Source organism: Mesoplodon bidens (assembly GCF_964165515.1).
Source record: "Mesoplodon bidens genome assembly, chromosome: 9".
Taxonomy (NCBI): domain Eukaryota; kingdom Metazoa; phylum Chordata; class Mammalia; order Artiodactyla; family Ziphiidae; genus Mesoplodon; species Mesoplodon bidens.
Genome location: NC_138166.1, coordinates 79,504,594 through 79,518,335, shown reverse-complemented (window position 1 = coordinate 79,518,335; position 13,742 = coordinate 79,504,594). Strand labels below are relative to the sequence as shown.

Sequence of the window (13,742 nt, the reverse complement as noted above, 5' to 3'; positions counted from 1 at the left end):
AATACAGGATCTAAAGTCACAAATTGCCTGGATTAGAATTTCCAACTCTGCCACTCAGCTGTGTGATATTGGGCAAATTATTTATCCTCTTTAACCTTGGGTTTCTCAAACATGAAGTGAGGTTGTAATAGTAATAACAATTGAGTTATATTGGGTTGTCCAAAAGGTTCGTTTGGTTTTTTCCATAAGGTGGCTCTAGTAAGCACTTAGTTGTCTTTAACTTCATTGCACACAATTTTGTTAGATTATATGTGACAGCTGTCATATCAGCGTGCATTTAGAAAAAGACTTATCAAAATTGGTGAATTTTTGTGTAGCCATTTTAATATTGAAGATGGAAGAAAAAAAGCAACATTTTCAGCATATCATGCTTTATTATTTCAAGAAAGGTAAAAACACAACTGAAACGCAAAAAAAAATTGTGCAGCATATGGAGAAGGTGCTGTGACTGATCGAACATGTCAAAAGTGGTTTGCAAAGTTTCGTGCTGGAGATTTCACACAGGATGATGCTCCATGGTCAGGTAGACCAGTTGAAGTTGATAGTGATCAAATCGAGACATTAATTGAGAACAATCAGTGTTACACCACGCGGGAGATAGCTGACATACTCAAAATATCCAAATCAAGCGTTGAAAATCATTTGCACCAGCTTGGTTTATGTTCATCGCTTTGATGTTTGGGTTCCACATAAGTTAAGCGGAAAAAAACCTTGACCGTATTTCCACATGCGATTCTCTATTTAAACATAATGAAAACATTCCGTTTTTAAAACAAATTGTGACAAGCAATGAAAAGTGTGTACTGTACAATAATGTGGAGCAGAAGAGATCATGGGGCAAGCGAAGTAAACCACCACCAACCACACCAAAGGCCGGCCTTCATCCGAAGAAGGTGATGTTGTGTATATGGTGGGATTGGAAGGGAGTTCTCTATTATGAGCTCCTTCTGGAAAACCAAATGACTAATTCCAATAAGTACTGCTCCCAATTAGACCAACTGAAAGCAGCACTAGGCGAAAAGCGTCCAGAATTAGTCAACAGAAAATACATAATCTTCCATCAGGATAATGCAAGACTGCATGTTTCTTTGATGACCAGGCAAAAACTGTTACAGCTTGGCTGGGAAGTTCTGATTCATCCGCGGTATTCACCAGACATTGCATCTTCAGATTTCCATTTATTTTGGTCTTTACAAAATTCTTTTAATGGAAAAAAATTCACTTCCCTGGAAGACTGTAAAAGGCACCTGGAACAGTTCTCTGCTCAAAAAGGTGATAAGTTTTGGGAAGGTGGAATAAAAGGATGAATATGTTGTTCAATAAAGTTCTTGGTGAAAATGAAAAATGTGTCTTTTATTTTTGCTTAAAACCGAAGGCACTTTTTGGCCAACCCAATATTTAAAAGTGCTTATTAGCACATTACTTACACATTTTAAGCTTCAGTGAATGTTAGCTTTCAATAATTATTTTTAGTATAGTTATTATATTAGTTATTACTACATAAGAAATTACTTCAAAAAGTAGTTTAAAATAACAATAAATGTTTATTTCTTCAGGTCCAGAATTTAGGAGCAGGTTGGCAGGGGGTCCTGGTTCAGTGCCTCTCATGAGATTGCAGTCAAGGTGTTAGCAGAAGCTATGGTTATCCTAGTGTTACTTTGAACCTAATGGCTATAAATTTTATATTTTGCAGACTATGTCTTCAGCAGTGGTACAGTTATATGCAGCAGATCGGAACTGTATGTGGTCAAAGAAGTGCAGTGGCGTTGCTTGTCTTGTTAAGGACAATCCACAGAGATCTTATTTTTTAAGAATATTTGATATCAAGGTGAGTTTTATTTTGCTTCCACTGAAACTGTAGATGATTGGGTTTTCTACCTCAATTGTAATTTATAATAGTATAGATTTGTTTATCCTGTATGTAATATTTATATTCTACTTAAATTAATACTAGAAGAGTGAAGCTTGGTTCTAGGTATTGAACTATGGGCACTGTGACCAAATTGGGAATACATTCTAAACCAGAACATGAATAGTTCCCCATTTTATCTGTCTGCACATTAAAGGTTTTGTTGGTTTGTCTGTTTTTATTCCTTTGGTTCTTGGGCTTTTCCCACATTTTCTCCTTTTCTAATGATACTCTTTTTATCCCATCCTGTCCATTACAGACTAATGTATATAGTTCTTTCAGAGAACTACAAAAGTATATTTAGCCTGGTGTGTACTTACTTACTTCGGCCTGGGTTTAAAGCATTATACAATATCTATAATAATGTATTTGCTACCCATTTTATGTTGTTTGTCAACATAGGTGTGTTCCGATTTTCACAGCTTTGTATCCCTCACTCTTAAACATAAATCCACCTTGTCTTAGACTGGATGCCCTTTGTCAGGAATTCATCTCTGATAATCACTGTAAAAATAATTTTTTGGCTGAGATGAAGTCTCCATTTATCTTTTAAAATCTTTTCTGTGGGTAAGACTCCTTGCTTAATATTCATATGTGGCTCTAAGTATAATGGGATTGTAGTTACAGAAAAATAAAACTGAATTTGAACTCCTGGATGATACTTATGGTTAGACAGATTGTATTCAAACTGTTTTACTTCTCTGGGCTCCGGCTTACTTATTTGTAAAATGGGATAACCATCTGGATCTGTTGCAGAGTATTTCCCTGAGATTAAATGAGATTTAAGTTACTGCACTTTGTACATTAGAAATTTGTAACATCCCCTTCTCCATACCCCAAGACAGCTGAGAGATGTGGCATACTCCTGTTACTAACAGTAGCTTACTTACTATGGCAGTGATTCTGGGGGATGGGGAACACATGCATAGTTTGAAAGACACTCCTAAGTCCTTTGATATATTTATTTCTCACCACCTAGGAGAAGCACTGTTTAGAAATCAAATGTACATATAACTCCACTGAGAAGAAAGGGATTCTATTATAATGGTCATAACGTGTGTACAACATTTTAAAATACTTTAAAATTGTGGTCTATGTAGAACCTTGCATTTCAGAATAGGGCAATGATTATATTTCTCTAACCATTCATCTCCAATTATAGGTAGCCATTGCTAAATACTTGCAATTAGCCACCTTTGGTATTAAGGTTAATTATATTTCTTGTACTACAGCTATCAATATGACAATCACCATGGATCCCTTAACCATAGTTTAACCTTGGTGCACTTTAATCCTCAGTCTCCTTCTGCACGTGATTGATACTGTTTATACCAATGTTTAATTAGGAGACCACTCTGCAAAACTTAGGAATTCAAAGATTGTTAATGAGCAGTACAGAGAAGGCTTATTTGACCCTCCCAGCATCTACAGAATTGAGGAAAAGAATGAAATCCTTCTGTAATACTTGATAGCATACAGTCTAAGTACTGCTGATGGAACTATGCATTGATAATCAGTGCATGTATAAAAGTATCCTACCCCTTCTGTCTAACGTTGATGATCTAGTAAGTGTTTGGTTATGTATTTGACCAAGTAACTATATTTGGAAATGCTTGGCTAATGAGATTATATCTTAGCATACTGAATTCAACTCACTTGATATGTAGTTTTTATGAAAGAAACATTATCCAGTATTTACTGTTACTAAATTATGTGATATGATACTTAAGTATTATACATATATGTGGTCTGTGTGTATGTAAAAGCTAGTAGTAATATAAACAGTTTCTTTAATATGAGTCATCTTTTTTTTTTTTTTAATTGGCTGCATTGGGTCTTCGTTGCTGCGTGTGGGCTTTCTCTAGTTGCAGCGAGTGGGAGCTACTCTTCGTTGTGGCGCATGGGCTTCTCATTGCCCTGGCTTCTCTTGTTGTGGAGCATGGGCTCTAGGCACGCGGGCTTCAGTAGTTGCAGCATGCAGGTTCAGTAGTTGCAGCACGCGGGCCTCAGAGCGCACGGCCTTCAGTAGTTGTGGTGCGTGGGCTCAGTAGTTGTGGCTCGCGGGCTCTAGAGCGCAGGCTCAGTAGTTGTGGTGCAGGGGTTTAGTTGTTCCACGGCATGTGGGATCTTCCCGGACCAGGGACTGAACCCACATTCCCTGCATTGGCAGGTGGATTCTTAACCACTGTGCCACCAGGGAAGGCCCGTCTGCTTTGTTTTTATTTGTGTTTTTTTTTTCCTAAAGGTTTTCTTATTGGTAGTTGTTACTTTAACTTTTACTTTTTTCTAGGATGGGAAACTATTGTGGGAACAAGAGCTATACAATAACTTTGTATATAATAGTCCTAGAGGATATTTTCATACCTTTGCCGGAGATGTAAGTCATATTTTCTTTATTGCCCTGTTTAATGTAATTACTGTTACATTTGTCTATGGAAAGTATTTATGAGCTTTTTGTGTAAACATTGTATAAGATATAAAGAATTATTTTACTTTTAAAAGCCTCCATATTATGGCTTAGTAGGAAGCAATGGCTAAGATTTTAAGGGAAAAAGGTTTCAAAGAGTACTGTAAATGTAATTTGGTATGTAGAAAAGAGGTTTGTTTTTCATCTTCTCTGTCTTTAGTCAGATAGTTTTACCTCTGTGTGACTTTGGACAAATAGTTTAACCTCTCTTGAGTTTTAGTTTTCTTATCTATAAAAGTGAAACCACTAATCCATGGTAACTTTTAAAAATTGAAGATTATATTGTGAATTATTTTGTGAAAGAATAGTTTATGATCTAGAAGAGTACTAAAATACAATAAGGAGGGGAAAAAACAGAATTTTAAAAATTTATTGCCTGTACTTAGGGACAATGTTAGAAGGATTTTTATACCATATACTCACAGGACTTGTCTGAGTGACTGGATTATGGGTGACTTTAATTTTTTTTGTTTTCATATTTGTATTTCCTAAATTTTCTACAATAAATGGTTGGATTCGATGATATGTCCATCTTTCAAAAAGTATTTTCTTCCTTTTTTGTTATTTTTCCCATTTTTCTGGATTGTATATAAATATATGTACATATATAAAAGTGTGGACTAAATGCCATAATAATTCAGGGTGTTTCCACACTTTTAATAATTTACATGAATTAAGGTTATAATTTAAGTAATACCTGAAAAACATAGATAGAGTTGATCTGCATTTGATCAATGTTTCCAGCATTTGCCTTTTCAAATCCAAATGTTTATAGAGCTCTTTTGAAGGATCAAATTCTATTTACTATTTTGTTTTTTTAGTTGAAGATGAAGTATTCAGTTTAACATTTGAGTGTCTACTGTGATAGGTAACCTCTCTAATAGTACTCTTTTACTCTACCTTCTCTATGCTTTTTGCCTTCTTAAGTTATTCAGGTCATAAAGTAAGTTCTTGTCTGCTAATAAAATGAAGCTTTTCTTCTTCAGAGTGTACTTCTATTGGTTATTAATTTTTTTGTTAAGTAAAGCTAGATTTGTGGTTTTTGTTGTTTACCTTTTTTGATGAAAATATTTCAGACCTGTCAAGTTGCCCTTAATTTTGCCAATGAAGAAGAAGCAAAAAAATTTCGAAAAGCAGTTACAGACTTGTTGGGCCGTCGACAAAGGAAATCTGGTAAACTTTTTTTAAAAAAATTCCTTTAAACAGGAGCTGGCTATGGCTCATGGGGCAGATCTGGCCTGCCATCTGTTTTTGTAAATAAAGTTTTATTGAAAAACAGCTATGCTTGTTGGTTTACATATTGTCTTTGGCTGCTTTTTTTCCACAACACAGTTGTCTAGTTATGACAAAGACTATGTGACGCATATCTGGCCCTTTACAAAAAAACAGGTTGCTAATCCTTACTGTACAAGAAATACTATTTTTATTGAGAGCTGATTTTTTTCAGTTTTATTAAATAACTCATTCCAATAACCTTTTCTGTTGATAACGTTTTACATATACTGACTCTTAAATTTGCATTTTTATGACATTATTTGTAACTTACATTTACAAAAATATTTTATAGTTTGTGAACAAATACTTTAGGCAAGCCTAGAAGCAAATAAGCAAAGTTGCAAACAAGATCTGTAAACATTGCCTTGTCTCTATTTTGTCCCTAATGTTGTATGTTGTAAAATTATAAGGAACTTAGTTTAATGCATGAGACTTTAATACATATAAGACAATTAGAGAATGATGCAGGATAGTGTAAAGCTTTAAATTCATTGATGTAGAACTATTTGACAGCTGTCACATACCAGGCCTTTCTGTTGTAACGTGGGAGAAGGGTGATTAGGAAAGGTGAACCTCTCCAAAATCTTCTTCTTAAGCAGATCACTTTTAGGAGAAATAACATATGGGAGTTGAGATCAGCAAATAAATCCCCTTAAAACTAACCATGCCCATATATTCCTTGAAGAGTCTGTACATCCAAGTATACATGTTACCCCAGTCTGAAAATCACTGTATTCAAGGATGTGCTTTACCAATAGGAAGGAATAACTCATGAAAAAGGAAGGCACTGGATCCTGAAAACAGAAATGTAAACATGTGTGTTACATTTTATATATGTTTGTTGTTATTTTAATGGGTTTCCGAGAGGAAGGTAATGTAAAAATGAAAATAAAATGAACTAAGTTGTTGCCTCACTTACTGCCATCTTATATATCCCCCTCGTAATGAGTGAATAGGAGAATTATTAGGAGCCTATTGTTTTTTGTTACTTCTTTTTGGGGCCAAGGGTGTTTACCACTTGATTCCATGCTGTGGAAGAATTTAATTCTGTGGAATAATTCACGGTTCAGTTCTTATTTCAATGACATGTTGTGGTGCCAGGCCAGGGACTCCCTGGGACTTCTTTTAGTCAAACTGTGTGACATTTTCAATTAAAAAAAAAAAGTAAAAAATACTTCTTAAAATATAGAATAATTGACTTTTGAAATAGGTAGGTCACTTGAAGGTGTCTTTTAACTGGTATGGGAATTCTGTTTTATACAATTCCTAAGCTTTTAGGCACAGTGTTTTCAGAAGCAGAAAGATCACAACGTATGGGAGACAGCTGATTCATTGTTGGGTAGCCCCTTCGTGCTAAGTCAGCCTTCAACCTTGCCTCTCTTTAACTGAGATGCATGGGGTCCAACTTATGGAGCAACAAAGAATTAGTGTTTTCTTTTCCTTCCATTAGCCATTTAATGTTGGAAGCCATCTACCATGCCCTCCTTAGGCCTACACTTCTTTAGCTTAACCAGTTCCAGTTTCTTATTCCTCACATGATATGATTTATAGACTCATCATACTGTATAACTTACAGACTCATCATACTGTATTCAGAGCACTATATACTGTGCTCTGAATGCCCTGTACATTTTTATGTCTTCTTCAAATGATCCAGATTTGAGAAAATGGTCCAGCTCACATATGATGTCCAGATTTGAACACAGTAATCCAACAGTAGTATGACTAGTACTGTGATACTAAAAACGTCCCCTAATATGATTAAACACTGTTCTGCTAATGTTTCTAGCAAATACATCACACCATCAACTCCCATTCTTCTTAGTTCAACCAAGCCTCTTTTTTTCATAAGAATGCCTCTCAAGTCAGGATAGTGTCATGTTTCTAAGTAATTGCTTTTTAGAACTTATACTCTGAACTTTACATTATCTCAGCATATTTCCATATTTGTGTCACTTCCAATTTAAGAAGTATTTCCTCTGTGGATGCAGAGGTAACATCACCTTAGAAATTGGAGATTTGACATTCATTGACATTAGATAGGACGTGCTTACATCAAATGTTTCAGAAAATTACTTCATCAGACCACCAGATGGAGTAATATATTTATATTTCCCATTGCCAGGATTTTCAACTTGTCCCTCAATTAAATCCTATTAATTTTAGGATTGTGGCTGTTTATAAACTAAATATTTTATTATATTATTATTTATGGGTATTTGTCTTATAATTTTGGAAATTTTTATATTAGAAAAATCTGTGGAAATTATATTTGTTGAAAATTTTTCAACCAGTTTTGAGCTTTCTTGAAACCAAAATTGTGTCAAACCTGGTATGTAAGAGTATGAATGCAAAGGGTTAATAGAAGTTCTCCTGGTATTACTCCTACTTAATTAGCTATAGCTTCTAGGTATTATTTTGGTCTGCCCTATAGCTCAGGCATCTCTAGGTATTTTCATTACCTTTATGCTTTCATTCAGTCCCATAGCTTTGAACACTGTCTATATACTGCTGACTCCCAAAGTTTCATCTCTCCTGTTGACCTCGCCCCTGACTTTCAGACTTGTGTGCTCCAGTTGGGTGTCAGAATAGCCTTCAAACCTAGTATGTGTGAGCAGAACACTTGACCCATGTTCCCCAAGCCCCAGTTAGACCTGCTCCTCCTCCTCTCCTAGCCTTCCCCATCCCAGTAAAAGGCATTGGCTCCACCTTGTCAGTCTGGCTCACAATGGTTCTTCATAAACCCTACCAGTGAGTCCCATTTTCTCTATCTTCAAAAACAAGCCCTGGGTCTGTTTCTCACCACCTCTGTTGCTACCACCCTAATCCAAGCTACCATTGTCTGTCACCTGGACCACCCTAATCTCGTCTCCCTGCTGTCACGTATGCCCCCTAGTAGCTCTTTCCCACATAGTAACCAGGCAAAACTTTTAAAAACAGATTGGATCATGTCACTTCCCCTATTCAAAAACCTATAAGAGCTTCCTATCATATGTAGAACACAATCTATATTCCTTAACCCATGACCTGTGGGACCCTACACGCTCCAGTTCCCTGGTTCTCCTCTGACTTCTCTCCTTCCACTCTTCCGTTGGCTCACTGCAGTCCAGTATTATGGTGTCCCTTCATGCTATTTCCTCCTGAGGGCCTTTCACTATGTTGTTCCCTTTCTTGCTTTATTCAAATGTCTGCTCAAATGTCAGTTCCTCAGAGAAACTTGTTAACCACTTATATATGGACGTAGGAATAAGACAGTTTAGATGAGTTGATTTTTTTATGTTGATTTTTGTATTGCATATGTCTAATAATATTCCTTTAATTTATTTCCTAACAGAGAAAAGACGAGACCCTCCAAACGGTAAGCTCTTTGGTAATTATTGATCAAAAAGATTTTAGATTATAATTTAATCCTTGTGGAAACATGTATCATACATTAATACCTAGTATTTAATATCTACGATTAAATACTGTAGTTTATTGTGTTCTTATTTTAAAATAAATAACAGATGGGACTTAGAAATGTACTATTCTTTGGCTTTTTTCTAGGATGAGGGAAGACTGTATAGGGTGAATATCACTATTACTTATATCTTAATTCCTTATTCACAGTTGTTTAAGTTTAGAAATCGTACAACCTGGTCTTAATGTCTTCCTTAAAAGTGGTAAATTTTATCTAGCATATTTGTTCAGTTCCTACTTTCATGTTAGTCTTTTTTTTTTCTTATTTCAAAAGATTATTTCACACTGGGAATATAAAACTAGCCCCTTTCAGAATGAACACTTAACTATTCTGGTGTGTTTAAACAAATAGTAGCTGTGCTTACTGTGCTGGTGCGTTTAGAACACATAGTAACTGTACATAATTCTCCTTAATTTGCTAATGAATACTTGAAGTAATGTGGATTCATTTGTTTAAAATATATATATTTATACCAAAGAATAAAAGCAGAATACGAAGGTCCCAGATCTCTAGGGCATAGAGTCTCATCCCTGGGGAGATAGGATCTGTGGATTTCATCAGATTGAAATGGGACCCCTGACCCTATGATAGTAAAGAACCATTGCTCCAGGAGCCTTCATTATAATGGGGAATATAGCTGCTGATTTTTAAAGGCATCTCAAATTCTCTCATCAGAATTTAGAATGATTATTCAGGGAAACACTTAATATAGTACAGAGTCCTTAATATATGACAACTGTTAGTGGTTGTTGGGTATTTTTTCTTTTAAACCAATACATTGCCTTCTGATTTTGTCCTTAAATTTGTTTTCCTGATACAAAAACATGAACCAAATATTGCTGTATTAAATTTTGGTTTACTTACTTTAGTATAATTAAAAAAAAATCTGACTATACCTTCAGTAGTGCTTACCATGTGCCAAGTGTTGTATACTTTGACTTTCTCATTTAAAAAAATCTGACTATACCTTCAGTAGTGCTTACCATGTGCCAAGTGTTGTATACTTGACTTTCTCTTTTAAATGGAAATTTTTAATACGTTATAGGGCTGCTTGGAGATAAATGAAGTAAAGTGTTTAGCATGGTGCTTAATCAGTATAGTTATCATGATGAAGACAGTGAGAGTGATAATAATAGCAGCTACTATTTAAGTGATCACTTACTACCTGCCAGGCAGTGTCCAGAAACCATATGAAGTAGCTGCTATTATCCCTACTTCAGATGAGTAAACAGGCACAAATAGGTAACTTGCTCAGGGTCACAAAACTAGGAAAGTGGAGCAAGATTCAGTCTCAAGTGTTCTAACTCAAGAGCCTGCTCCCTTAACCACTGTGCTGTGTCAAGATGATTTTGAAGGAGAAACTTGAGACCTGGAGAGAGTAAATAACATGCCTTGAGGTATGCAGCTAGTATGTCACAGAAACAAAGGAAGCAGAAGCAGCTGAGCCAGAAGTCCTTCATCCGTGAACCTTTAATGTGGCGTTAGAATTTTTTCCCCTTGTTCTGTGCTCAATATTTTAATGTCTTTTTAAATTTATTAAACTATTTGGCATTCTGTGAGCATATATTAAATACCAGTGCAGAAGGCTTCCTAGTGGTAGCATCTTTGGGGAAAGTAACCTGAGATTTTAAAGTGTAGATGTTGTACAAATAATATAATTAAAGTTAAGGATGTAAATACTTCATGTTTTTTTAAAATTTAATCTTTTCAATACATGTAAAATATATTTTTGAAAAGGCACCTAATCCATAATAGAATTTGGCTATTCTTTATGTGACAATGGTGTCTTACAATTTTATTACCCATAGTAAGAGAGATACTCATAATTAAATGCAGTTTCTTTCTCTAAGTTTGTTCTTGGTTTTAAATCTTTAGATCTAAAGTTTTAACCCTTTGATACAGTGGTCCCAAACTTTTTTTCATTAAATGAGAGTTTAAAAAAAGGGCATTGTTAAAGTGCGAAATTATACAGCATGTCTTGACAATATTTGCATACTTATATATTTTTAAAATATACATAAAATAATTATTAATAGAAGTTTTAATATTTTCTCCTGCTGTGCAGTCGGTTGCCTTGCTCTCCTCATGGTGTGGAGACCACTATTTTGCAGGTGGCATATTACTTTTTTGCATTTGCTGCACTGCCACTAGGTGGCAGTGGACACCTTACCTGCCTAGCAGTGTCCATACAGGAGCTTTGTCCCAGATCCTCATTTAGAAGATCAGTTTAGCAAACCTTTTCAAATTGTACCTACTAAAAAGACACTTTAGGTAGAAGTAACATATATTCCTGAAATACAGTTCAGTGTCTTCCTCATTAACTCCTAATCCATATATTTTTCTTTTTTTTCTTTATTGGTCAGTCTCACCTTTTAGCTTAGATGCTTTCCAATGATTTGTTCTCAGCTTCATGACTGCTTGACATGAGAGGCCTCTAGGCCCCCTATTTCTCAACTATTTTACCTTGGTGAGAGCTCTCTACTTTTTATGTAATTAAGGGGAGGACTTTAGTTTGTTCTTTTAGTTTTAAAATTAACTAGAAATGCTGTTCAGTGAGAATATTAAAAAATCTTTTCTCTGACAGTTGTCCTTAATCAGAAGAAGGTAGTCATTTGACTGCTTTTTGAAAAAGAAGGGAAACAGTCCCCTTTATTATCTATTTACTTAGTACATATTCTCAGAATGAGTGTAATTTTGGAAATGGAATAATTAAACTTCACTAGATATGATTTGAGTACTTCCGTTACCATATCTTTCATAAACTTTATTAAAAAATGACTCTGTGCCTTATACAACTTATCACTTTTTTGGTCTGTCACTTTTGAAACAAATATTTAATTGGGCTTTAGAACATTATTTTAAATTTATTTCCTAACATCTTCAAACTGTAAAGTAAATGACTCTTGTCAACAGAAATATCCAAATACCTAATCTCTTAAATGTGTGAAAAGCCTTTTTTCTAAATTTTGAAAGTTATTTGTATTTCTTGAATGATGAACTGTTGGACTGCAAACTAAGAGAACTGATAAATTGGTAAAGAAATAAAATACAACGTTTGTAAAGTTAGCATTATTAATCACCTTGTCATTTAACTTTTGTGGAAAAAGTTATAATAGTTAATAGAAAGAGTAGTGGAGTAGGAACCAAGATAGCAGAGTCCACCTTTCCGTTTGTCACTAATTGTGTGACTTTAGACAGGTCACCTGACTCTTCTTGTACTTAGTTTTTATCTATAAAATGAAAGATTTAGAAAAGCTCTCTAATTTCCCAGCCAATATCAATTTTCTGTACATCTCTATAATCTCAATTTTTCTGTGTAGACTTAATTAAATAATGTTTTAACCATTACTAATGAAGTTCATGTGTAAGGACACTAAGGACCTAATGCCACAGCTTTATGAACTGCTTGGTGGATGCATAACAATATATCCACACCTGATTTTGGGGTAGAGAGAGGAGGGGAAACTTTGGTATTCATTCTGCGTATCACTTATATTTTATTCCTGTCCTCTTCATCCTTGAGCTTTCTTCAGAGATGGCTGAGTTATTTTCTCTAATGAGTTATAAATCAGGCTTATAAGAACCTTAACTTTATTGTTTCCCAGAAAAGAATTTACTGGTTTGGATAATTTAAACTATTAACCTTACCAACTCTATACCATTTAGGACATCCATAGTATAAGTGGTTACTTTTATGTAAACTAAAGTAGCATCAAAATGTTTTTATTTTTGTTTTTTCCTAAAAACTAATTATAATTTTTAAATTTTTGTTTTCATTTTTTTGGCATGCCACATGGCTCGAGGAATCTTAGTTCCCTGACCAGGGATCGAACCCGGGCCCCCTGCAGTGGAAGCGTAGAGTTCTAACCACTGCACCGCCAGGGAATTCCCAAATTTTTTGTTATTTTTTAATGGTGAATCTGGTTGTTCCTTCATTATTACTATTTGGACACCTATTTCAGGAAGGATGACATGTATAAAGAGAGTGCCTAACTCTGACTTAACCTAAATCTGTCTTAAGGAAGTTCTTAAATGTTATTAAGTGTACAGATAGGAGAGTAATAATTTGCAACATCTTGATTTGGACGGTGTTGCTGATGATGATTAGTAATGATAAACTATAAGAGGAGAAAAAGCAGAAAGGGAAGAATGAGAAGTGAAAACATATCACTAGATTAAGTCTATGAAGATATTAGTATCACCCCAATTCAACCCTCTAACGCTCAAATTCTGGATATTTTTAATAAGTCCCTTATTTTGTGAAACTGCAGTGAATTCTGAAATCTTGAATCTGAACCAATTTGAAAATCCAGTTCTTTATCTACTATTTAATAAGCCTTCTATATTGCTTAACTAACCTTTAACTTTTGATCCAGTTATTTTCAGATTATTCCTTGACACTGAATCAGCTTTAAAAGGTTTTATCCGTATTGTTCACTAGCTTCCTTTTTTCCAAGAAGAATTTTTATTTCTTGCCAATATGAGCAACTTCCCATGGAATTTTGTGTGAAATTATAAATAGAACTTTAGACATATACATATTATACTTATATAATTAGACTTTGAATATTAAGGGAAAATAGCTGAATTTTGCACCTCTTTCAAAATTGTTTGATAAAGTGGCAGATGGC

The 13,742-nt window shown here is 34.7% G+C and overlaps 1 protein-coding gene across 1 annotated transcript in view; it reads left to right on the top strand.

Moving 5' to 3' along the window:
- Positions 1–13,742, top strand: part of WASL (WASP like actin nucleation promoting factor) — a 63,962-nt gene that overhangs the window by 28,452 nt on the left and 21,768 nt on the right. Inside the window, exons 2-5 of the mRNA XM_081243774.1 lie at positions 1,694–1,828; positions 4,200–4,286; positions 5,453–5,549; positions 8,986–9,009. Of these exons, the coding sequence (XP_081099900.1) occupies positions 1,694–1,828; positions 4,200–4,286; positions 5,453–5,549; positions 8,986–9,009 (343 nt within the window). The remainder of the gene's footprint in view (positions 1–1,693; positions 1,829–4,199; positions 4,287–5,452; positions 5,550–8,985; positions 9,010–13,742) is intronic.